This window comes from Myripristis murdjan, chromosome 6, assembly GCF_902150065.1.
Source record: "Myripristis murdjan chromosome 6, fMyrMur1.1, whole genome shotgun sequence".
Taxonomy (NCBI): Eukaryota; Metazoa; Chordata; class Actinopteri; order Holocentriformes; family Holocentridae; genus Myripristis; species Myripristis murdjan.
In genome coordinates, this window is record NC_043985.1 from 22849751 (window position 1) to 22877670 (window position 27920).

The window sequence follows — 27920 nt, forward strand, 5'->3', positions numbered from 1 at the left end:
GGAAAAGTTATTTCCAACAGTTAGTTGCACCAGCTGGGGTTATCTGGGGTTATTTTAGCAGAGCATCTCACAGTAGGTAAAAGATGCTGGGATTTTTGGAGCACAGTCTGTAAAAGCTACTGAGATGACGAATTCGGACTGGACTAAAATAGTGACGATGCTCTGGTAATTATTACGTTACATCACCACCTACCCACAACACTAATCCCATCCGAATACGACTAAAGAGGCAAACAGATACATGGTGTATATTTGTATTTGTATATTGTATCTTTATCTTATCTTGGCTATGACAATAATCTTTTGCAGCCACACCTGTGTAAAAAAAAAAAAAAAAAAACAGGTCTGGTGAAATTTCTCCAACAGCTTGATAGAAAAGGGGATGAGATTGACGCCTTCCGCCATTCAAAGCAGTACAATTTTTGCCAGGGATATCTCTTTTTTACTGGTTACAGTTAAGCAGCAGACAAAAAAATTACTTTGAGCAAGACACAAACAACAGTGGATGATAGCAAAGGTGACAACTGCTTTAATCAAAGGTAAAAACGCTGTAGTGTAGTGCATTGAAGCATATTCTGCTGACTAAAAAAAAAAAAAGCATAATCATCAGGCTGAGGAGCTGCAAACACCTCATCAGCCCAATGTGCCGTAATGAGAATATAGGCCTTTGGCAAAATAGAATTAAGACTTGATTTAAGTGTTTTGTCTATTTTTTTTATGTTGCTTGTTTAATTTGTCCATAATGTTGGCACATTAACTTGAATTTGTTTGGCAGAGTAGCTAGCATTGTAGCTAAACTAAAGCTAAAGTGTTGTTCTCTAGCGGCTTGTGCAAGAGTCCTGATTTTCAAATTCAGAGACGAAATCAGCATCTATCATCCCACATTTTATGAAATATATTTTGTGTTATTTATTTATTTATTTATTTATTTATTTATTTACTTGCTTACTTTCTCATTTATTTATTTAGTTTATGTTTTATATCAGTGTTTGGCTGTGTGAGATTAATATGACAGAGTTATCCTTGTTTGACACACATACAAGAAGTCACCAAGACTGAATTGTGAAATATGAATTAAAACAGCCTTGTTAACTGTTTTTAATTCATATTAGAAACATATTTAGGGCCCAAATTTCATCAAAGATACAGAAATGGTCTCAGCCTTTATTTTGAAAAAGAAGTCAATGTCTGCACACTGAAAAATCAAAACTATCACAATAGATATAGATATAGATATAGATAGATATATGGTGTGCGAACTTTGACTTTTTCACTTACCTGTGATTTTCCCTGCACCTGTACCCAACTTTGTTTGGATGTGCACTCCACTGTATTATTTCTGACTCAACTTTTGTTTTGATATGATGGAGCATTGAGCTATTGAGAATCAACATGTTTGCTGAGTGCAGATAGGTGCTGAAAAGAAGAGGGACAGTAGTAAAACCACAGAGACGCACACAGACAGACGCGGGCCTGCACAGCAGACCCTGCGCTGTGATGGGCTGTGGAGAGGACAACCCTTGGCTCCGTCTGTCAGCGTGTCAGGTCCCTGTGTGCAGCAGCGTGGACGGAGCTGCGTTCTCAGTCTCTGGACTGTTCTGGCCGGGTTCCCCACTGTTGCAGACCTGTCATGATGACAGAGACAGACTGACACTCGGTAGCACTCAGAGGTCACTGCTTTCAATCTGTTTCCCTTTCCTTTTGCCCATTCATGTTTCCCACTCTCTCATTCAACTTTTCTCTCAAACACTGAACTTTCATTCCCTCTTTTATGCTCATTTTCTTTGCGGGGGGTCACAGAAACTAACAGACTGTACGATTTTGGAGACTGATTTTTCTATCTTTTTTTTTTTTTTTTTTTTTTTTTTTTTTACAATTTCCTTTGCTTATTTTTAAAATGGCGGTTTAAGATGTCGTGGTTATTTTCAAACGTCTATATTTCTCGTTTTTCTTAAAACATAGATAAAATCTGTCTAGTCAAAAGTGAAAAAAATGAGATAATCACACTTGTTTCCATTGCTAATCAGCTTGTTTCTGGAAGTGTTATTTTCTTGATATTAGTAAGCTGCCTTATTCAGCCTAATTTCCACATATTTTTACTTGTTCCCCGAAAAATGTCGTTAAATGTCAATGTCAGTTTCACTTAAGTGAAACTGTGTTGGAAACAAGTGAAATGATCTCATCCACTGGTAGATTTTTTTTTCACTTGTTTTAAGAAAGATTTTTAACTTTAATTTAAGATTAAATGACTTTCTGAGATGGAGATTTTTTTTTTTTCAATACATGATGAAAAACCTTCCTTTAAGTTCATCATTCAATATCTCTAAATTACGGGTCTTCCTGTCCTTTGTAACACTACAATTAGTTTAAATTCGGTGTTGTTGTTTTTTTTTTTGTTAAGTTGAAGTCTTTTTAGTTTCCATGTTACCCACATGTTCGATATCTCATTTTGGAACAGAACTTGTCATGCTCAGTTCCTTCGAAAATTGTGCGAGCGATGTAAAAACCGCACGTAAAGTATGTCAGCCTCTCACTGTTCCAGTAGTGTCAGCGCAAAGCTCGCATTTGTGTGTGCTTGTGTGTGTGTGTGTGTGTGTGTGTGTGTGTGTGTGTGTGTGGGTCTGCATGAGAATCTGTGTGTTTCCATTGTATCTTCAGCCCCGTGGTGGTATGTACTGTAGGAGGGGAGTTGATTGCATAATCCTGCAAACCTCAGAATGGTGCTTGTCAGATGATAATCTGCCCACTCTGCAGATTACTGCTCAGATTAACACACAATGAACACTGGGAAGGTGTGGGAGATAACACCCCCAATTTGTGTGTGTGTATGTGTGTATAGGCTATGTGTTAAAATGTGTGTGAGTGTGTGTGTGTGTGCATACACGCACGCATGTGTGCATGTGTATCCATGTATTCGTGTTTGGCTCATTTCTCTCTGCTTGTGTGATGGCAAAGGAAACACACACTTACACACACACACTTCCTCCTATAGCCTGAGGGGGCTTACAGCTTATTATGAGTCCTTAGTGGGAAGGAGGAGAGAACAAGAGGCCGACTTCACTTAAGTGGTGGCAGACAGCAGAGACAGAGAGATTTACTCTTCTTATTCCAGCACAGAGAGATCTAAAGCATCTCAGTGTGTGATTAAGAGAAACTACTTCTGTAATGCTATAATACCTGAATGTCTGCCGGTGAATTATGTGATAAAGCGCACACGTGTGGTAACAGTTCATCTGGGCAAGATTATTTATTGTACTGAATAGAGAGAAAATACACACATTTGCATGGAGCTGCGTCGATTTCCACTTGATGAGTCAAATTTCTCTCTCTGTCTCTCTCTCTCTCTCTCTTTCTCACCACCTTCCTCGCTCGTGTCTTCCACCAGTCTGCCCCGCGCCTGCTCTCTTTCTTCCCCCATCCGCATTCTTTAGGCAGTCACGCCGTGTGTGTGTGTGTGTGTGTGTGCGTGCGTGCAGGCATGTCCATCCCCATTCTGTCAGGTTTATTTCTGTTATGTTTCTTAATTAGCTAATAAAGGTCATGGCATCTCTCCGTCGGGTGGGAGGGGGGCGGCGCATGCAAATGAGCCAGAAGGTCAGATGGATTAGTGACCGCCTCACACCGCCCAAATATGGACACGACCGTGCTGCCATACAAATATCTGCAGACTGTTAAAGTGCTTCCTACTTACCAACACACACACAGACCCACTGATATAAACACACTGGTTCACTCAGCTGTTTTGTTTATGGACAAACATTATTAGTGCCAGGCCAGTGGCAAATTCTCATGTTTTCAGTGCCACAAAGATACTATTTATATCTATTTTTTTTTTTCATTCTCTATTTTTGCGTAGCTTTTTTGAGCGTGTGTGCATTATAATCTGTATGTGAAAACACGAGATAAACATGCACTCATTCAAAATGTCTCCATTGAATCATGAAGTGCTCTCTCGACGCTCTTGTCTACATAACACGAGGTGCTTGAATGCCTCTGTAGATAAGATAAGAGAGGTGTGCAGATGCTACAGTGCTGACACAGTCTGTGCTCCAGTGTTGAGAGTGTATCTGTTACTGCTCTTTAGGTCTATCACCTTTCGCAGCAGAGCTTGTCTCGGTGTCCTTTAGCCCTAAATCACCAGCCTGTCTGCATGTGTGAAAGCTCTCTCTCTCTCTGGGTCTATAACTCATCCTGTCTGGCTGCCTGGGCTCTACCCTCCAACTCTCTCTCACCCTCTCTCTCTCTCTCTTCCTCTCCCATAACTCACTGGGTCTCTCTCCTGCTCTAACCTGCTCACTCACTCCTCTCTCACAGTCATACATGATTATATCTCGCAACACTCTCTCGCTTTCATTTTCTTCCTCTCTACATTCTTTGCCTTTCTCTCTGCCTCCCTCTCTCTTTCTCACTTTCTCCCTATCTCTCTTAAATATCGTTGAAATCCACTTTTTGACACAGCATCATGCTCTGAGTCATGCCGGTGCCCCCCCCTCCTTGTTCTGCATCTCTTCCAAATCCCACCATTCATCTCCTTCTCTCTGTTGGGTGGTTGTCTGGCGGCCTGCCTGACTTACAGCCGGCAGGATGATGGACATGGGGTGAGACCCGGTGAATTGCACTCCTCTGCAACACAGCACAACAGAGACTAGACACTACTGTATAACACTGCGCTGAATACAAAATGATATGGAGTGGAGGGTGATAGACAAAACAGAGCTCAATTGGAAAGGAATGATAAACAACACGGCAGTCGGTTGAGGGGAGTTTCAGTCTTTGAGCTCATTATGTTCATGAGCGAAGATAAACTCAGCCGCATATCGGGGCAAGTTGAAACTAACACTCTATATAATAACAGAGATCTGAATTAATGTGAAACTTTCCACATATGATGAAAACAGATAACAGTAAGTACATCTATCTGCGGTTGCAGGGTGTTTCGCCTACAGCATTAAAAGTGAAGCTAAGAGCGAGTCAAACTTTGTCAGTGCCATATCTTCAGTTAAGCAGGCCTTCATAGGAGATGATAGAGAGAATAGGACTTTCTTTGTTTAGATCCCGTCTTCCTTCTTCTCCTCCTCCTCCTCCTCCTCCTCCTCTTCACTCCCTCTCTCCTTCAATCTGTACGATATTTACCCAGACTCCAGCTGTTGTTTTAAAACCATGCTCCAAGCCTTAGCTGCCTCAAACTAAAAAAAATCAGTCTGCATCGCCTTCTCCTGAGAAAGCGATGCAGACACGCGTATAAAAAATACAAACAGTGCTCCAGGAGCGTGTTTTATAGACACTGTGCAAGGGTGCCTACCTCTCTCCCTCTCCTCTGTAGTCCAATATTTTTGCCTCCCTCCTTGACATTAGATCTGTCTGAATATTTCCAAGGAACACTTTTTCCCTCATGTAATTTGTGTTCCTTGTGCTTTTACTTTTAAATATGCCAGTTATTCCATAACTCTAACCCCTACCATCTTAAACCGGGAGTCACCCCTTCCCTAAAGCCCCCTCTGACTTTGGCTCTCCTCCATTTTCTTTTTTTTTTTTTTTTTTTGTTTCCTCTCATGATTTTCCAAATGAAAACACGTCTCTTCTTCTCAGAATGTCTCTTTATCCCCTTGGCCATAGGTTTTAGAGTAGCTTTTAGTGTTTAAAAAAAAAAAAAAAAAAGGTACAGACCATAATCACCTGAGGTGCATGCACAGCCATCTGCAGAATTACAATAACACAGGCATTTAAATAACTGAGCTCAATCTGTATCTGCTGTATATCTCCTCTGGTTATGACTCATATTGCGAGCTCAGTCTATGTGAGCTTAGTTTCAGTTTCATGTAATCCTAACATCCTACATATGAAGCGGTATATCACTGCCGTACATGTTTGTTTCCATGCAAACACAATGGGGATATAATTAGTCGGTAGCTGCTTTGCAGTTAGGCTTCCCCACGCTACTAATAAATGCTTACAATAAAGACTGAGGCTGTATGTCATTCCTGCTATTAGCTACTGTACAGTGTTGTCAGGCAGACTGCGTGAGAGTACATTACATACATTAGCAATGTTTCCATTCTCTCTCAGTCCTCTGTGCAAATGATTACAATAAATGCTCCATCACACTATAACGATGGGCTTTACAATAATGGGCCATAAATTAATACAGTGCTCAGCAGTAAATAGTATTATGCTGGTACCGTTTACAGTGCGCAAACGTATATGGCTGGATTGGTGGATAATTACCATTCACAACAGCAGTCAGAGTGAGACAATAGCCACTTACTGTCCATTTGTCACCAGCAAGGAAAGAGGGGGAGGGACTGCATTCTGATCAAGGCTATCGATGCCTAAAACATCATTGATTTCAACAAGAGATCAATAAGAGCATCACTAGCTGGGCCCTATCATTATTAAAATATACCAGCGGTTGCCTTCGCCGCGCCTCTCTAATCCTACAGAATGGGAGAGCAGGTGTGAAAACCTTATTAAGGAATAATTCACTCCTCTGTCTGTGTCATTTGGGCTTTGTCTTATCAGTGTGATCCCTCCCACATGAGGCTACGTGTGTCTGCCTGTGCACACTCATACAGGACACACTTTGAGTGAGTGGCAAGCAAGCATACGTGTGTGTGTGTGTGTGCGTGTGTGTGTCTGAGTGAGGCGAGTGGGACGAGGGTGTGCTTCCATATGAAATGTACACGAGAGTGAATCTCAGTGGTGTTAATGGCTTTTTAAATGTCAGGGAAAGTCAGGGAATGATAAAAGAGAGATCTGTTATCCACTGTCCTCATGATCACCGTGGAGCACGCTGCTGCTCTCACCCCGCTAAGGAGCCTCTGTATGAGGGTGTGCTTGTGTGTGTGTGTGTGTGTGTGTGTGTGTGTGTGTGTGCGTGCATCAGTGTAGGTGTAGGCCAACTTCTACCCGTGCTGATGTCAGCATGATTTATGCACCAATCAGATCAGCTCTGAGAGAGAGAGAGAGAGAGAGAGAGAGAGCAGGGAAGGAGGTGCAAGGTATTGCCGGCTGGTTTATTATGTTTCACTGAAGACTGTTTTCCCTCCATATTCAAACAAATCAAAATCAAATTATCTGAATCAGTCAATTTAATGGTCAAGCACCACAAACGCATTATCAATAGGGCTGTGAAAAAAAATTACTTTTTTAACTTTTAATCGTGATTCATCTCAGATTTTCAATTTCATCATGATAAATCACATTTTTTTTTATCACATTGAAAATGCCGTATTTTGTTATTCAATTAGTTAAAGTATCGCAGTTCTTCATTAGCAAGAAAATCTGCACAAAGAAGAAAAATACTTTATAATATTTTGCATGTTTTCCTTAAAATCAAAAGAAGTGCAATAAAGACCCAGTTCACACAACTTGTTCAATGTGAAGTAAATTGAGCTCTTCACTTATCTTCCACAAACAAAACTAAGCAACTCTAGCTTAGCCTGGTCCCGGGAGTCCTGGGAGAGGACGGCTCCCGGAGAGGCCGACTTCTGTCAGGACTTTTTCTCCCATCTCTCAGCTCCCGACTTCAGTAGGAGCTTTCAGTTTGAGCCGGTAATGCTGTTTTTAACAAGTGTTTGGTTTGGCTTGGCCTCCAATGCCCCCTTGATTAGCAGCTAGCTGACCTAATAAATAACTAAATAAACAATGATAGCTCAAGTAAGTCATGATACAGTCTGCATGAGCTAAACACTCTGTCACCTGTACCTAAATACATCCCACACATCCGTAAAGCACACACACTAACCAACAAACTAGATGAAATCACAACTTACCTTGTGTGTGTCTAGAGTTAACTATTCAAATTCAGTTCAAGGACTCGCACGGTAGAATATTTATCACATATTCTTTTCTTTTTTTTTAATTACTCAAATTCCACTGCACACAAGGCGCATGTTAGTTTTGATTTGTTAACCGAGACATCTGGGAGCCTTGTAAAGTGAAAAGAGCCGTTCAGTATCACTGAACACACTGGCACAGGTGCACTTAAGGGAGAAATTAAAAAAAAAACAAAAAAAAACATGCAATTAATGCAATTAAAAAAAACATTTACATATTATGTGCCTAATATGAATCATATGCAGTTAACACTTTAACAATGATTATGCCTATTATGTTGTATGTTTTCACTCTATATCCACAGGAGTGACAATGAGAAACACTTTAATTAACAATTTGTCTTGGGGAGAATAAACTACACACATATCACAATTGCCCATGAGGTTTTTATGTGTAGTCCAGTCCATATTTTCTCCCTCAAGTAATACACACACACACACACACACACACACACATACAGGGAGGTAGAGAGAGAGAGAGAGGGAGAGAGAGAGAGATCAGATGTGAAAGCAGCGGCTTCCTGTCAGCGGTCCCTGCAGTAAGGGGGTGAAGCCAGAGGTCTAATGCATCGTTAAGCCCAGTATTGTGTCCCGCTGGACCGGGGCTCTCTCAGCTCACTGCCCTGCAGCCCAGCCGGCCGCTGACGCTGCCCAGAGCCTCGCCGGCTCGCACTGACTCCCAGTCCCACTCTCAAGGAGACATAATCTCTCTCCTGTCTTCTCTCTGTCTTCCAAATCCTCCCTAAAATCCACACAATCTGTGCTCTCTAAATAAACTGTGTGTGTGTGTGTGTGTGTGTGTGTGTGTGTGAGTGGTTTCCGCGGTGCCCTGGCCCACTCTAACAGAGGGTTGAGTGATGTCACAGCAGACTGCATTTTAATAGAGAGGGAAGCAATTAGAGAGGGGACAGGGCGAGAGGTGGAAAGATGGAGGGGCTGTCTGTGTGACACACATTACACACAGTTCACACACACATACACACTCACAAGCACACACTCATTACTAAGGATGAGTTAATTAATTGCACAGTGATTCACGGTACTTGTAATTAATCTCGTAGGTATGTGAGTGTGTTTTGGAGAGGTGACTCTACACCCTCCCATTTATAATGTGCACACACACACACACACACACACACACACACACACACACACACACACACACACACACACACATGCATGCATGCACGCACGCACACGCGCACACACACACACACACACACACACACACACACACACTTTACGCTTACTCTTTGACAGCACTTCCTTTTAAATATTTTTCCATTAAATCATTTTTAAGTTTGTGTTTTGCTGCACTTTGTTATTCCTTTTATTGACAATGTTCTGCCAGAGTAACAAAAATCTCCAAACTTTTCTCATCACTTTCAAACTTTCAGCTTCTGGAATTTGACTTTGTGACAGAACCTGCACGGGGTGTTTCCCTGCTTTTTGCACAATGCATGCTGCACTGAAAAAAAATAAATAAATAAATCTTAACAAGCCATTTAGTCTCATAGTCACTATTGAAATCTTGTATTTATTAAAAAGAGTAATGAGGATGAAATGATCGCAGTTGTTTCCGGTCCAGTATCACCTGTTTCAGGAAGTTTTCTGGGAACAGGTTTAGATATGTTGAAACAAAGCCGAATAAAGCCCTAGTATCTAAAAAGTGACACTAAATTCATTTGACTGATTTCAATTTTTTTTCCCACTGGTTTGAAACAATACAATACTTAAACACTCAATACGAGATTACTGACTTTGTAAGATGGAGTTTTTTATGCATTGTGGGACAGATGCCAGCCCCATAGATTTGAATGGGAAAAAAAAGTGGGGATGGAAAATGGATGGATGCATTGATGGAATTTGATTAAGTTTGATTGAATTTACAGGTCTAATTTACAGCGTCTCCTAATTAGCAAGTCTGGTGGAGCGGGGCTGTTACGGTGAATGAGAGACAGGCAGGTGAATTTCCAGGACTGTAAAAAAAAGGGAAGGATGGATAGAGTGAGTGTATGAACAACTCACAATATGTTTGCAACACCCACAGAGGAGCTGTATCTCACCGTGAAACACGGAGTGGCCACAGGAAGAGTGAGATCTCGTATTTATGCATGCAAATACGCGGCAGAACCCACAACCAAAGGCGTGCACACATAAGCGCACGTGCACCAGCATGCACGTACAGCCGTGCATCTGCAGGGAGGATGATTTACTGCTAATTTAGCTGGGAGTCAGTGGGGTACAGCTATGACCTCATCGAGCTCTTTCATATCCTACCTCTGTGTGTTTTGGTTCTGCTTTTTATTTGGTTAAAAGGCTTTTCACCCAAACAGCCCCAATTAGAGAGAGAGAGAGAGAGAGAGAGAGAGAGAGAGAGAGAGAGAGAGAGTGCACAGTGTGATCTACCATTTATTTACCTTACAGAACCTCGGTTACATCATCTCCCGGCATAAATGGCTTTTATTTCTTCTCGGAGCTCTTAGCACATTCCTCTTTCTTTTTTCTTTTTTTTTTTTTTTCTTCTTAGACCGGTCCAGTTGAAAAATGATGCGTATTAATCTTGGGCCCTTCTACCCATGAGCCTTTGCATTCAGCAGCACGAGCAGGAGTTGGGCAATCACATTTGGAAATTAAACAAATAAAAAAGTTGAAGATAGCTGAGTGAGTGATGAGGCCGGCCCATTGGAAGCAGCATAAATCTCCTCCTGTCACCACCCCACCTCTGCCTACACACATTTGGATATTGTTATGATTTTACTGTGTTCGCATATATCGGCCTAATTTATTAGAATCAAACACCATCAGGTTTATTTACAGGCGAGTTTTGGTCCGCCGCCAATAACGCCATTAAGTGCATTGTTCGAGAGTGGTTACATGATCAAATCCACAATAGTAATTGTGAGTGGAGAGAGGCTGGAGCGTTTCTCAATGAGGCGATTATCTGTGCACAGGTTATTATGCTATTTCACTATGACATGTAAATCTGCATCGCGCCGTCAATCACAAGCCTCTGCTGACTGGGAAGTGATGTGTGAGAACGCCGGCGCCAACGCCACGGGGACGAAAAAGGGACGACGGGAAAAGGTGTGAAAGTGAGCGGCAAAGAATAGAACAGGAAACTGGTGCAAGAAAAACTCAGGGAAAGACAGCGCGTGTGTGTTTGTGTGTGTGTGTGTGTGAGATAGAGAGAGAGAGAGAGAGACAGAGAGGGGGAAAGAGGGAGAGAGATGGTTTATAAAAAGAAGAGAGAATCATTATGGCTCCAGATGGTCCCAGTCAGAGGCAGGAGAGGACGTCAGACACTCGTTCTCTCTTAACCCCCTCCTCTCATGTCCCTCTCTTCCTCTCTCTCTCTCTCTCTCATTCAGTCACTCCTCCTTTTTTTCCCCACCTCCTTCCTCGCTGTCCTTGCCTCCCCTGTCACTATAGTCTTTTTTTAACCATATACAGTATAGACGTGTGTGTGTGTGTGTGTGTGTGTGTGTGTGTGTGTGTGTGTGTGTGTGTATACGCGTACTACATGTATTTGAACTCCATCTAGGTAAGAATGTGTTGTAAGGATCGCTGTCTAGTGGAGCCACAACACGTATCCACCGCCTCACTAGAGGTGACTAGAATTTATGATCGAAAATGTTTTTTTGCCTCATGTTGAAGACTTACAGCCCTCAAGAATTCACATGCTCACACACACACACACACACACACACACGGCAGAAAGAGAGACGGAGAGAGCAGGGGTCTGGGGCTAAGTAAGCAGTGCACCGGGTTATGCGTCATTTACCACGGCTCAATAACAACCTTGCTCTCTGCCCGACACACCTGGTCACACAAGATGACACTCACTGTCCTCTGAGAACACACACACTCGCACACACAAACACAAACACACACACACACACACAAACCCAGAGCGTATCTTCTTTCGCCCTATGGTGGCCTTAACCAGACACATTACATCCCCACTCCGCTATCTGGTTGTGACAGATGTATTTATGTAATGGTTTTGATAGGTATTGATTCACACGGCACAGCCAGTTAAAAAGCAGAGAAAAATGAGATTTTAAAATCAACATGGCTGCTGGAGAGGAGGAGGAGGAGGAGGAGGAGGAGGAGGGCGAGGAGTGGAGGGGCCTGATGGCTAACTAGAGGACGACTGACACAGGGAGAAAAGGTGAGCGAGAAAAAGATGAGTGTAGAGAGTAGAAAGGTCAACAATGACGGCGTGACCTATAGTGGAAAAAAGCTCAAGTTGAGAAGATGAATTGAGTCGGGAAAGCGCAGGGACACGCCGCCTGATCCTGCCACCTCTCACACACACTCGCACCGCGCCTCTCAGAATCATCCTGCATACACACACACACACACACACTGCAAAGTTTCTTGAATCAAGAGTCAATTTCTTGAGTTGATCTGCCTTGTTCAGCCTTGTTTCAACATACTTCCTCTCGCAAAAAAAAAAAAAAAAAAAAAAAAAAAAAAATCCTGAAACAAGTGACTGAACTGCTTTGGAAATAAGCACATTCATTCATTTTTTTTTTTATCTGGTCCAGTTGAAAAACTGTTTTTATTAATCTTAGGCACTTCTACCCATGATCCCTTGCATTCAGCAGCACGATAGGAATCAGTATTTGAAAAGTTGATGACAGCAGAGTGAGTGATTAAGCCCGATTGTGAGAAAACATAAACATATTCATATTTGTTCCATGCAAACATTTCCAACACAAGTGAAACTGCTTTGGAATCAGGTGGAATTATTTCAACAGAATTTTTATTCCACTTGTTTAAAGAAAAACAAGATTTGAAAACTGAATATGAGACTAAATGAGTTGTTAAAATGGAGACTTTTTTGCAGCACACACACACACACACACACACACACACACACACACACACACACACACACACACACGCCGCACTACAACTTTCCCTCATGGCGTGCACTTGACTCGTATGACTCGCATGTGTACGTGTGTGTCTGCACACAGGTACAGGTGTCCTCGTGTTTGACCGTGCACTTGTGTGGACTTGCGAGATCACATACATGCATGTGTGTGTGTGTGTGTGTGTGTGTGTGTGTGTGACCTTGGCGTGGCCTGGTGGTAAAGTGGGGCGTCAAGAGAGTCAGTGTGTGAGCAGCCAAGCGTTCTCCCACAGATTAGCAGGCTTTATTACTGCCACCAACCACTGGCCTGACAAATCCTCTTATTTCATTTTACCTTCCTTTACCTCTCCCTCACTCTTTCTCTTTTCCTCACTCTTTCCCCGTCCCTTTTATTTTCCCACCCCCCCTCCTCCTCGTCACCCCTCCCCCCCCTCCCTTCCTCTTGGCTGTGCGCTAGCGTCGCATGCTTCACCCTGTGCCCTGCTTGGCTCCCTCACAACATTTCTCCCATTTCCCCCTGCCTTTCCTCCCCACTTCATTATACGGAAACATCCCGATTTTCTCTCTTCTCACACTGCTTTTTTTTTTTTTCTCAATATTCTTCCTCCTACTCCTCATTGTCTCTCCATCCTCCATACTGCTCTGCTAATACCTATACAGCTCTTTCTCGCTGCCGCCTTCCTCCACTCCACCTCTTGCTCCTCCCCTCCCTCCATCTCTCCCCCTCTCCCTCCCTCTCTATAGTGTGATGAATCTGTAGACAGGGGCTAATAATTGTACTTCAGCCCAAGTGCTCATTTTTCTTTGTGTTTGAAAGCTGTGACAGGCAGGAGCTCTTTTTCTCTATTCCACCCCCAACACCTCCCCCCATATCCCCTCTCTCTCTCTCCCCCTCCTCTCTCACTCGTTCTCTCTCCCCCCTCTCTCTCTCTCTCTCTTTTCTTTCTTTCCTCACACAAAGGGTGAATAAAATAACTCAGGGTTTACAAGGTCATGCTGTCTAGTGGTGAGGACACGCTGGGGATTTGGGGCTGGAAGGATTTCCTCAAAGGTGCCATGTTGAGGCTTCAATAAAAACAGAGAAAGTTATAGATTGCACAAGCGGATCCGCAGGGGGAAATAAGTGCATTTGATAGTGAAAAGCCTCATTGAATCACAACTATCTGGATCAAAATTGTATCCGTGTTGCTCCATGGATTAAATATATATATATTAAAAAAAAAAAAAACATGACAAGCTGAAGCATTCCCTTGCATACAAACTTCGTGCCACCAAACCAGATCTATTTATTAAACAACTTTCATCACTTTCTTAGACACAAATACTATAAATACTGTATAAATAAATAAATAAAAAATCTTCCTGTAATACAGCACTTTCACATCTTTCTTGTCCAACAGTGTGTTAACAGTTCCAGCGTGTGTTGTTTTAATGGGGTGCCAGACAGTAGGATGTCTATTTTAGCACTGCTGGTTCATTACATCTCAGATAGAAACGCATCCGGTGCAGCAAAGGGTGGGGGTGGAGGGGGGCAGTCCCGTCGTACTGTTCACCACCAAGGCATCTCACACACACACACACACATACACACACGGGCGCACGCACACACGCACATGCACACACAGCCACAAAAAATAGCAGACTGGAAAATATTGCAATTGGTTTGTGGTGGGTGAAGTAAAATTACATTAAAGATCAGCAAAACAGGCCTTAAGATTTTTTTTTTAAAAGAGATTTATCTTTTCTTCAAATACACTTTTTTTATTAAAATGTACAAATTAAGTGCAGCAGAGTCAGGAAATGTTTCTATCATTTTTATTTTGTCTACATTGATTAAAAAAAAAATGGAATCTCAGGCTCGGTCCTAAAAAAAAAAAAAAAAAAAAAAAAAAAAACAAGTCTGCAAGCAAAGCACATGTACAGATATTGGAGGCAAATAATATTTCCATCGACTCAACAGTGGTACTTTATGAAAATTGATCAACAGTTTTAATCACAATGTCATCCTCAAAAGAGAGAGAGATGGAAAGAGAGAGCGGGCAGGAGAGCAAGAGAGAGTGAGACTTTATTGCCTGTTGTAGTTAGATGGTAAATTTCCTCCTGGCAGATATTTATTGAGTTAGTTGAGTCTGGAGAGAGCTTTAACATTGATTGTGATCATTAAATATATCCGCTCGAAATGGCAACATGGCATTCCCTCAGTCAATGGAACCAATAGAAGTAGAACAAAGGCATAATCAAATCAATCCTCTCATAATTATTCTTTGAGAGGTGAAATTAATCACAAGAAGAAATAAAAACAATAATGGAAAATGAAATGATCAGTCATAAACAATTACGGTCCAAATTGAAATAAACTCAGCGGAGGGAGGAAGAAAAAAAAAAAAAAAGGATTGTGAATCCAATTAATTAAAATAACATTCTAATGTATAGACTTTATATGGTTTACATAGTCAAATGTTTATTATATTGTTCTTGTACTGTTACTGCGAGAGAGAGAGAGAGAGATGCAGATGTAGACGGATAGAGACAGAGGAAGAGATGCAGATTGAAAAGAGAGAGAGAGAGAGAGAGAGAGAGAGAGAGAGTTTATGGGGCCATGACTGTGGGGTCAAGGGATCAAGGTCCTCCTCCTGTGAGAGCCGTGCCTCTCTCTCCTCCCGGCTCCCTGAGAGGAAGTGTAGGCTATTGATTAGCTATCAGATGATTCCGATAGGACCTGATCGATAGGGCTTTGTATGAAAGCCAGGCAGGACCCTCCCTCTTCACTCAGGCATACACCCATAGATCTGCCGCCGCACTGCACAGCCGCACAGACATCTTAGGAGCCGCCGGGCGCTCTGCTTGTTTGTTGTTCGCCCAGAGATTCTCCTTTGTGTCTCAAGTCCGCCCCTCCAATCGAAGGCATCCTCAAACTCTGAGTGCACTCCGTGTGTGTGTGTGTGTGTGTGTGTGTTCTGCAGCCTCACTTTCATAGGTTGTCATCGACTAGTTAAACCTGTAAGCTTAGCTGCCACCAAACGCCCAACATTAATACGTGTGTGTGTGTGTGTGTGTGTGTGGTGTGTGAGAAGAATAGATTTATTAGCGAAGGCGATCCATTTCGGCATGTGGCATTAGTCATTAGCTTCCTGATGTATAAACATAAGCAGCTGACACCGCTCTTGCACTTGGTTTATTCCCTCTTTGAGCATGTGGCGTCACTCTCCTTACTATCGCAGAAGCGGGTGGAGATAGAGTGCCAAAAAATTACAAAACAATCAAAATCAAAGGATTACTCTGTGTAGCTTTGACTCCTGCAGTTTTATTCAAACAAAACAGAAATGATCATATCACTTACAAAAGCACATACAATTAACTCAAAAATTAAGGGACATTATCCTGATGCTTGTGGGGTGATTTACCTTATTTCAAGACCATGAAACTGCATTGGAGACATGTGGAATTATTACATTGAGATGCTGTATTGGTTTCTTTTTTATCGATTTAAGGACTTGTTATAATGGATCTAAACAGCTGGCTTGCCCATTTAATGCTGTAGTGAGTCCTCCCTACTAGGAAAATGACTCTACATATAGTGTGCACAGTATGTATGTTTTTGTGTTTGTAGAGTTTGCCTCAGGAAGCCCAACAGAGTCTCAGCAACATGTGAAAATACTCGGGCCGTCACTTTACTGAACTGTCTGTCCTGAGGAACGAGACATTCTGGACAGATGTCTCATTGAAATCCTTGCTGGGCCCATGTGACATGATGACAAGTGTTGCAGTGTATGTGTGTGAGTGTGTGTATGTGTGTGTGTGCGTGTCTGTGATGTGATGTATCTCTGTTCCAGGTATGTCTTATGCTGTGAAAGGACAGCGATAAGACACCTGTACTGTACGGTACAGATTATAACAGAACAGGGCAGGACATTGGTATCAGTTTCTGTGCAGGCCACAGCTGTGTATAGGCACTGCATGTTTCTGACTCAGTGTGTGTGTGTGTGTGTACTTTTGCACAAGTGTGTTTGCATCTGAAAGGAAAAAATTGCAATGACAAGAGAGAGACAAGTGGTGAGAAAGCAGCGACAGAGAGTGGAAGGTGAAGAATGGATGGAGAAGGGAAAGAGAGTCGTGCATCATGATATCACTCAGAGTCTCTCTCCCTGTGTGTGTGTGTGTGTGTGCGTGCGTGTGTGTTCTGCTGCTTTCCTGACAGACAGAGCGACACCATCCGGCAGCTATCCAACTGACCAGCCATGTGTGAGAATGCGGGTCAGCTGTGGGATTGGCAGCTTGATCTGCCAGTTACACCCAGGGCTGACATGCTTTCTGCTCCGGCTCGCAGCACCGAGAGAAATTTTATTTATTGTTTTATTAAGTGGGTCATCAACACCACTCACAGTGCCCTCATCCTGTTACTGAAGCCTGTACACGTTTATCATCTCACACTGAAAAAAAAAATCCATCTTAATAAGTCCATTAGTGTAATAATCTTCTCCTTCCAGAGAGAAGTGAAAAAAAAAACCTGCCAGTGGGGAAAGATAGTCCAACTTGTTTCCAATGCTGTTTCACATTTTCTTTTCTTTTTTCTTTCTTTCTTTTTTTTTTTTTTTTTTTTGAGGGGGGCAGTGTGTCTTGTTAGAAAAGTAAGACTTTACTATGAGAATAAACAACTTGATAAGATGGTTTTTCCTGCAGTGAGAAGCAGAGTCAGAGTTAACTTGCTCTCCACACAAACATCTCCCCCTAATGGCCTGCAAATGAATGGACTTCTACTTTCTGTGACTGTAAGAATGACACACATTACTGTAAAACAGGCTTTTATTGAATATGCTTTCTTTTTTTTCTTCTTCTTTTTTTTCCCACAGATATCATGACACTGGAATGCTGATGTTTCAAGAGCAACCCACGGCACCCAGACTGCCATAAAGCACAATGTCTCAAAAGTGTCCCGACAGCGTCTTCAGGACAACAAATCCACAGCAAACCCCAAGCCAGGGCTACACGACAAAACAATGACAATAACGGGAGACAGCAATCATTCACAAGCTTGTGGTCACACAACAAAGGAAGAAACACAGAAATTAAGATCCTGGACTCTGGAAACCAACATTCTCGGCCATCTGTATTTGTTATATATATCTATATGGACACAGCTCTGACCCAGTATCATCCTATAAATACCTCCAAATTGTAATTAAGACTTATCAGAGTATAGATTATTAATATGTAGGTTGAGTCAAATAGCAAACAGGGAAAAAAATAGGTGTCCACACCCCTTTAGCACATGCCCAGCAATCAGGATGTTGTAAATATTGTACAGAAAAAGGATAGGGACATTGATATGAAACGAAACTATTGCATAATATTGTATATAGCCATGAGAATCATACCTCTGGTGTGTTTATATATACATGAGTGTCACATACCCATTACTCCTTATTTCTTTTATGCCCATAAAAAGTTAGCACAATGATTAACCAACGGTCTCTTGTATCTCAATAGGAAAATTCAACATCTACGTAGATTTAGACTTGAGGATACTGAATATACAGACATAATTGGGAAGACCCACTATTTGTCATATAGTGCACTATTGCTGAAATCGGATGCATATGCCGTAGAGTGTATGCTTGCTAGGTAACCCTGTATGGTCAAGCGAGACCCGGTCATTTGCTTCTTTGAACTTTGCCCTTCTAAATGGACGGTTTTGAAACGGAGACGACGTGAGAGACTCGAAGAGATGCAACCAGGGTTAAGAGACACAGAGACATAAAGGAGATCCCTGACTCCGTCCTCAAGAGACACCCTGGATAATCTCTCCCTTCCACTCCCCTCGTATTGTAAACTACCGCAGCTCAAGCTGTGATTTATCCGATAGTGTATATGAGACCCCTCCTGTACTGTATATGTACTGTGTTTTAGCCCCCCCTTAGTGATGTGACGTATCCAGGTGGAGCTCTGTGGTTTGGCAGCTCTCTTGTACAGTGCAGTCAGAAAACAACTACTATTTAATCAGTTCATAAAAAAACAACTTGGTGTCACCATAACCCGCCACCGTCTTTCCTGTTTGGCTTGGTCCGGCTCCTTCTCCGGCTGTGTCCGTCAGAGGGCCTGCACGCCCGCTGGCCGCTCTGACACCAGGCGCTCGCTGAGCTCCCAGAGGCTGGCGGCGCTGATCTGGTCCTGGGCCTGCGGCGAGGGCAGGCAGCGAAAGCAGTTGTTGAAATACATGCCGCCGATCCCCTCCAGCTCTGGAGCGACGGCACAGTACACCGTGGTGGCTGCCCCCTGTTGCTGTGGACAGAGAAAGACACACACACACACACACACACACACAGAATAAAAGCTAAGTGTGAGACTGAGACAAAATAAGACAGCGTGAGCCTAAAAGAGGAGACAAACAAATCTACTGACACACTAGAGGACGTGTTTGGTCAAGAGAAACAGAGAGAGGATGAACAGAGGAGGCCAGCTATACCGCTTTGTCCTCTGTGAGACACACACACACTCACACACACATACACACACACACATAGACACACGCACAGAGGAGACAAGAGGACAGTGCGTCCACAAATGAAAGAAAAAAAAAAAACTCCACACGCTGTCTCTCTGTTTTTCCTGCAGCCCATAATGACTGGGTCATATTACCATGGGAACGACATAACCCTGTACATATATTTATATACATATATTTATTTATTTCTCTACCCAGTGTGTACAGGACTTCTGGCTATAGGACCATGTGAATCCTGATGTATAGACTCACAGAGGAGAAGGTGAAATCATGGACAAGAAAACCACACCAGCTTCTCTCTGGATGGGAAATCGCCAGGGAAACCAAGGCTTTTATGTATATTGTAAAAGAGGAGGTTTTAATGCCGTGATGATGAATATGTATATTTTCACATTATGTGTATTTGGGTTGAGCCAGACTTTAAAAGTAGAGAATACCTGCTGGAAAATGACGCAACTAGAATTCTGTATGTATGTTTGTGTTTAAATCAGAGGTCGGTGGGTTAGATTTTCCAAGATAACTAGGCAAGCGATATTTTCACATGCAAAAAAAACAAACAAAAAAAAATTAAAAAAACAAAAAGAAAAAACAAACAAAAAAACACAAACACACACATACACATACAATACAAAGCTTTTCCTCTGTCTCTTTCTCAGTAAGTCCTCTCTCATTTTCTTGGCTGGTTTAAATCTGAACATCACACGAGTCTCAACCCAGAAAATGACACCGTTTCATGTCCTCTCGCACCGAAATGCACCGTATAAAGAAGTAAAACAGTGTTTAGATGTGACCTGCTAAGTTCCTCTAATACACCCCGTCCCATCAGTCAGTAATTAGCAGGGATATTCTTGGAGGAGGGAGATTTCTCTGGCATTTTCAAATGCTGCAGAAGAAACACGTCAAAGAGAATTACACACATAGCCCAACTGCTCAAAGAGGGATCTTTCATGTTGCAGCTCTTGCTAAAAGCTGCTGTGACAGCTTCCCTGCAAACTCTGGGCTGGAGACGACTTCTATACGGCCACATGAAATGGCTTGCCTCTTTATCTCCCAATGAGACAGAGAGAGGGAGAGAGAGAGAGAGAGAGAGAGAGAGAGAGAGAGAGAGAGATGGGGCGTAGAGAGTGGGAGGGAATGCTGATGTGACGACTGTGGACTAGTGTTTAGCACAGAGCATTGGCACACACTGAGACAGCCCCCATGTATAGTCAAACATGGGCAAGACACACAGAACATACACGCATGCATACATGGACCCACATTACACACACACGCTGTTTGAATGGCTTCCTAAAGCAGCTGTAGGCCGGGCTGTGAGAACAACACATACAGCATGAAGTGGCAAGATCCATAAAGGTCTGAAGTATCGACTTTCACACAAACAGGAACAACAGAAGTGCTCATAAATGCAAATGCGGTAGTTAACAAATATACACATGCCACATTCCAAGACATGTTTTTTTTCTCATCAGCACACTCAAAAACACACACACACACACACACACAAACACGCACACACGCACAGCCCCCTCTAAGCTGTAAGTAAACCTCCGCCAGGAGAAGCCCAGCAGAGCGCTGGTGTGTAACGTCGCAGCAGCAGATTGAGTGTGTTTGAAGTGTTGTGTGATGAGAGAGCTGGTAAACAGCAGATGAAAAGGCAGCATCTCTCTGTGTGCCGCTGTCTGTCTCACCTGCCACCGGGGCGATAACTTCATCCACATCACCATGTTGCCATATCAAAGACAGACAAATGCCAAGCAGTGTCTCAGAGTTGCAGGTTCACACGCGTTCAGTTCAACTCATCTCCCTCGCTTAGGGCATCTGATTTAGGCTGTCTGAACGCTAAATGCCTTTTAAACTCCATTGAAGCCCTCGGCGCTTTTATGGCTGGTGGCTGTGACTCACTGACGCCCCCCTGAACTTGGCTGACTTTCAGAACAATTTGTTTGCATCCTGCTACCAAACATTGGTCTTAAACTAATTCAACACACTGACCGAAAGCTTTCATGATCATAAAAAGATTTATGTGGCTGGGTTCACGATTCAACTTTCAATTTTTTTTTTTTTTTTTTTTTTTTGCCCCAAATATAATTTCCTAGACTTTCCAGTGAGACAGCACACACACAACAAAGTGCAAACTTGTAGAAACAGCAGCCCATTCAATTTAAGGGGAAATACTTCTCCAGTCATATGACCATTTATACAATTAGTCAGCTGGATTTAAGGAATTGTGAATCACCTGTATTACCTGCCACCCTGATGAATAGTTGTGCGACTTGTTTTCCTCTTAAATGAAAAACAATATGATTTCCTAAAATAAATTATCTGCTTTCAAAGGATAGCGAAACCTAATTGGCTGTCTGTAAAACAAAAAACACTTGCCCACTGTGGTCTAGTTAGCGGTGAGCGGAGCGGAGCATGTGCTGTGTGCGCTGTGTGTCCAGCAATGTGCTATCTTACTGGTGTTTAGCTCATCCCCCTCACCACTTGACCTCGTGACCTCTGTAGGAGATAAGGCTGATGAGATTAGGCATTAACATGCTCAACCACCCACCACCGCCATCTATCACAGTGTGTGCGTGAGTGTGTGAGTGTACTGTGTGTGTGTGTGTGTGTGTGTGTGTGTTTGCTGTTGGGAGGTCGGGAGTTTGTGAGGTAGTGGGTAAGAGAGTGTGAGAGTGAGAGGGGGTGGGCAAAAACCTTGGTACACTTGCATTACACAATTACACGCACACATTCACACTGTATGTGTGCATGCCTGAACATGTACATGCGTCTGCACACATATATACACACACACTCTCCCTCACACACACACACATAGACACTTAGGACAATCTAAATTAAAGATAGTTTCATTGAATCTGTCTGCACCATCTGTGGTGTAACAACCATTTCTAACCCATGTGAAACTGTAGATAACGCCTGTAAATTTAGCTGTCGACAAAATGATGGATTTTGCTGTGTGTCTTTCTATCTCCTACAACTAAATGTGAATCATTACCTTATGTACAGTAGTTTTCAGAGAAACATCTGTGGTGTTTTGGAGTCGCTCTCTCTACTACCACACTGATTTGGGGAGGGGAGAGGAGGGGACAGATGAGGTGCACCAAAACAGCCCTAAACCCTAAATCGAATACTATCTTCAACAATGAATCATAGCAGCACCTAAGCAATATATGACAAACCAAAGGAGCAGGACAGTACCGAGCGAGAGCAGGTTTTTATTGCTCATGGCTGTCAAACCACGGGCAATACAAAACAGATCCAAGTGCTAGGGATGAATATTTACAAAACTCTCTGCAATAAGCCGATTGTGGGTAAGCAGCAATGAGTCCGCACTTAGCCCGGGATCCACCCCGACTGCTCTGGAACTGCTCTGGGACCCGATCCAAGTCTTCCAATCTCAATATCGACTCAATACCCAAGGACCTCATGGACTTGCAATAGAAATGTCCTTGTATAGTATTACGCAATAATCAGTTGTTGACAACTCCTTATTGAGCGTATTCAAAAGCAAAAAGGGTAGCTGGGGGAGGTGTGATGTTGTTGAATTGCCAGTAAACGTTACTTTGCCGTGTTCTGTTCTGTGTGTTCATCATCAAAAGTTGTACTTGGCCATACGAGCATTCTCCAACCCTGTGCATGTGACCTTTCACCCCCCACATCTGTAGTTATGACATTGACCTCTCCCTCTGACCCCCTTTACCTGGATGTAAATAAACCCAGTACTGTAGAGCAGTCTGTTTTTGGCCCATCCCTGTACATACAAACTGTAAATACCAAACAGCTATGCATGCTGAAAACCTAGCAATTCTTTCAGGTACTTTTATAATCCCAAAATTCTCATATGGCATGTGCTGAAAAAAAAATGAATTATTGAAAAAGTAGAAAAAAGAAAATATCGAGTTAAAAAAAAAAAAAGAGTCGATAATATTGTCAGACAGTATCCTCTCTTGGACAGTGTGTGTAGAGTCTTCCTGTTTTCTTACTCCTGTGGGTGGTTCTCTTCCTTTGCCTGTCCTTCTGTGTTTCTGCTCACCATCTGTGTCAGTTGTCGTCGGTTGGCATTTGTACAGCAGCGAGGGTTGAGGCAGAGGGGAGAAGGGCCGAGTCTTTACCGACTAACCTCTGCGATGGCACTCCAATCCAACAGCAGAGCTAAATGTAGACAAAATGGACAAAACTATTTCTGCCTCGGACACAAATTTGAGAACTTTAGCTCCAGGCAAGGACCAGGGATCATTACAGCTTATGCTCACATTTGTCACGTCAGGACCCATTGGATGAAGATCCACAATCCAATTTGGGTCAGAACTAAACTTGCGTTTTCTTAGCACTTGTTTTAGCCTGCTTTAGGCACCAAACTATATGAGGACAGGCCAGATAGTATCTGGTAAGCTGTCAATCACAGAAGTGTATTCCAATTTTCTCAATTGTCTCATCTTTTATATAACTGTGATTCTCAGTGGCAAACACACATGACAGTTTCTTGCAAATACTATTTTAGCCAGTTTTGGACAAAGTCATATTTCCGGAAGCGCTGATCTCTACAGGTAAACTACAGATGTCTTCTTCCACAACTGCTATCTACAACTGGTAAAGTATATTCTAAAGGCATTTAATGGATAAAATTCACTTCAGTGATCTGGTGTAATATAGGCTACGTAATGACACTTATATTGCAAAGCATTTCTGGCTTATAGCCCCCCAAAGGGATTAGGTGGAGTGCAGTCTCTGCCTCAGCCCTCTGCCCCATCCTTGTGGACTAGCTATCCTGAACGTGGGACTCCAAAGGGATTGTGATTCTGTTTCAGGAATGTTTCTTTTCAACCTGTGATGTTTAAAATAGATGGAGGTGTCTGATTTTTAATCTGTGCTAAAGATATTTTACATTTAATAAATAACCAGTGAAATCAAACCATGCCTCTGCGGTATGTGTGAGTGTGTTCATGTGTGTGTGTGTGTGTGTGTGTGTGTGTGTCCAGAGTTATGTTTGCCCTCAGCGGCAGTAACCTCTGCGAGCTGACAGCTCAGCTGAGCGTGCCTGGCCCAGCTGTAGAGGGAATCCTGGGTAACGCGGTCCCCTCAGATAAACAACCTGTCCGTCCATTCAGCCTGACCACTGAACCAAGAGGAGGGGAGATTAGCACCCCAAACACCTCAGCCCGCACCTCAGAAAACACCCGCACTCTCAACCCCCATGGCCCTGTGGTGACCTCTACGACCCCGACCGAGCCAGGCCAAAGGTCACACATGAAAAAAAGGAACTGAAGCTGTTGCACATTGTGTTGAGCTCCCGGTCCGATTAGGGAATGTAAGTCAAACAATAATCCACGTTCACTCTACAAAAGGGAAAAAAGAGCAGGTTGCTTCTATAAACCAACAACAGGGAACATGGGACAAACCCCTTTTTGGACTCGATGCCATATCCATTATCTAATTGAGTGCTGTGTTTAGACCCCTCATGGTGTACCTCAGTGAATGAAATGTTCTCCTCATCATGGGTCTACCGATACGCTCCCCTGTGATTAGTCTACCCCTGGTCATCTGTATGTACTAAACTCTATTTCATATCCTCCATTAGCCCAGAGGCTGATGGCTAATACTCACCTACGGGCAGCACGCTCCCCTGGGGGGCATTAAGAACAGGATGGAAGGACCAAGCTCCTCCCTCCCACCTCCACTTTCCATTCCTTCATCATCCCCACTCAATCTCTCTTCCGTCTGTCTCCTTTGCCCCCTGCTCCTTCCTCAGCCCCTTGTCTCCATCCGCCTGTTCCCTATTCCCCTGCAACCTCATCCCCCTCCGGCCCCATAACTTACAGCACTGTGCGCTGGCCCGTGTCCCTGTGGCCGCGGTCTCAGGAGTAAACGGTCACCGTAGGACCAAAGATGTAAATGGATCTCTTTCCCCCAGAGCCTCAGATCACGGAGAGCCCCGTTTGCATCTGCCCCCCCTCTAAAGCACATGCAAAGCAAACAGAGTGATGTAGGAGAGGATGAGAAGACAGGGAGAGAAAGGAGCAGGGGGATAAACTATACAGGAGTGACAGGAACAAAACACAAAGCACCGCAGTCCCCCCACTATTTCTCCCTCTCTTTCTCCATGGCCCTCCCTCTCCCCCTTTTGCACCAGATAAGATCAACCGAGTGTCAGTCATCAACTGCCTCCTGTCACACTGTGATAGTGTGTATGTGTGTGTGCATGGAAGTGTGTAGTCCAATGCAGACGTCGCTGCATACATTTAGTGCCCGCATGTTCAAGGGAACAATAGAGTAGGAAGTGAGGAGGATGGGGGTAGAGGGAGTGTAAAAAGAGGACAAGAAGGGAGTGAACGAGAGGGGAGGCGTTAAGAGGAGAGGAGGGACGTAGTGAGTGGGGTAGGAAAAGAAGGAGAGGAGGAGAGGAGGGTGCTAGGACACAAGGCATTCAAGGGGAAAACGATGGGGAGTCAGAAGGACTTACGCAGCGACTGTGAAACTATCTCATTTTTATCTTGCGAGAGGACTTCCGAGGTGATCCGCACAACCTAATTATTTTCCCCTAATAAAAGCAACATATGCTAAGACAATAAAAGGCCTTATTGGACACCTATTCATTAAAGAGGAGCAGTAAAAGGAGCAGGATTCTGGCACAGGGATTAGCTTTTAAAAGGGCTTTTCTCTGGCTGGAAATGGCCTTAGTCTTCCTTTAGCACGCCCATATGGGTGCATAGACCACCATAAAAGAACTGAATTATACATGAAGAGGCCAGGCTGCTTTATTGGCCGTGATCTTCTCTTTCACTCTCACCTGATTGCGTTAGTGCAAGATACCTCAAAGTTTGGGTCGAGTCTCTCTTTGATCTCAGCGATACGAACGCTACAAGACATTCGCTTTAGCGCAGAGAAAGGCTCAAGTGTAAAAGTACATATCGGCAACGACAACCGTTCAACAGCAATAAGATAACCCATAATTTACAAATGTTGGTTAAGTTAGTAACACCTGGTTGAGATAATGCATGCTGGTGACTCAAGTCTGACAGTTTGACACACTGAAGTCATTATTCCATATGGTCAATGTACTGTAAGTGTCAGTATGATTCTGTTATGAGCAGAGCAATGCTGTCTGTGTGTCGGTATGTGAGTGTGTGATGAGCTGGTGTAATAGGGCCACACACAGGTGTGTGTATGCTCACCTCCTCACTGATGCACCAGCTAATTGGTCTCCTGCGGCAACCTGACATATTCACACACAATCTTGAACACACACATGCAGGTGCGCACGCACACACACACGCACACACTCATTCTTCTCTGCAAGAGTTATACTCACATGTATATACTATGTGCAAATATGCACACATGTGCATACACAAGCACACGTGCAAGCGCATACATGCACAGGCAGCCCGCAGAGTGTATTTCCAAATGAACTCATTATCACAGTGCTGACTCCAAGTGAGGAATGACACCCTAACAGACTGCTCACACTCTACGCACTTACACTGTCTGTATAGTGAAGCACTGTAAAAGAAAATAAAAACCCCTGACCAAAAAAGTATGCTTCCGAAAGGCATACTGTACAACACAAGGTGTGAAGGCAACTGTATCCAATGACTGAGAAAAAGGACCAAACGCCTCTAAGCCGCCTCCAAAATTGCGTGTGTTATTTCTCCACAATGGAGAAGGCAGAAGCATCCTGACATGTGAAACACAATGCAATCGTTCTCGGGGTTTTTGTTATGGTAAATACCAGCGGTGATAGCAGCCATCACTCCAACAACAGACATGCACCCAGCTGTAACAATTACTGAGAATACAATCCCAAAAATTAACATTACAACTGGGAAGGCAGCGCCATTGTTCAACAGTGCAGAGAAACATTTTAAACCTATCATGCAAAGCAGCAAAGGCAAACATACTTGTAGAAAAACAAGTGACGAGTGGGGAAAAAAAACAATGAATAATATATACTTCAGTCTCAGTGATACCTTAAAAGTGGGTTTCTTTGCCAATGTAAAGATTCATGACCGTTTCTCCCACCTAACATCTTTAAATGTATATTATGCACATGCACATTCGAGCTCAACTGGTCTATTAACTGGAGATATCTCTACATGATCAACATAGCAACAACTCTTCCTGGCCAGTAGAAACTCTGTATAAGCCCGATGAGGATGCTGTATCTTTAATGTTCAATATTTTTATTTACTGTATTGCTATTTGAACCCTCTTCCTGTTCAAGCTCATATCATAATTATCTTAGGCTCGTCTTCCTCATTCCTCATTGGCCCTGCTTGGAAGGAATGGCTCTTGGCAATGTCTATCCCGCTCATTTACCCATTCCCTTTCTTAGCCCCCCTTCGCCTCAAGCCCCCCTCCCCCGTTCCCTCGTGGTGGAGGTCGAGAGAGGGATGTTCTGTTTTAAATAAGAAGGCAGCACTGGCCCATTAAACTCTGATAGTAATGATATTAATTTGGCAGGAACGTGTCATTTTCACAGGAGAGCAACTAGCTGAACTGTCATTACGCGCGCACACACACACACATACACACACACGCTGCACAGACACATGCAGCGGAAAAATGCATTGTGTCTCATTCACACTGTTTCTCACACACACACTCTCACACAAGTGCATCCTCTCTTGTCCTCCTTCTACCTCCCTTTCTCTCTCTCTCTCTCTCTCTCTCTCTCACACACACACACACA

The 27920-nt window shown here is 43.2% G+C and overlaps 2 protein-coding genes across 2 annotated transcripts in view; one reads left to right on the forward strand and one right to left on the reverse strand.

The window, feature by feature from the left end:
* Positions 1-17651, forward strand: part of LOC115360697 (transcription factor Maf-like) — a 51194-nt gene extending 33543 nt beyond the window's left edge. Inside the window, exon 3 of the mRNA XM_030053779.1 lies at positions 17571-17651. The gene's annotated coding sequence lies outside the window, so the exon portion shown is untranslated. The remainder of the gene's footprint in view (positions 1-17570) is intronic.
* wwox (WW domain containing oxidoreductase) overlaps positions 17352-27920 on the reverse strand; it is a 134735-nt gene continuing 124166 nt past the window's right edge. Inside the window, exon 9 of the mRNA XM_030053778.1 lies at positions 17352-18999. Coding sequence (XP_029909638.1) covers positions 18808-18999 — 192 coding nt within the window. The 3' untranslated portion in view covers positions 17352-18807. The remainder of the gene's footprint in view (positions 19000-27920) is intronic.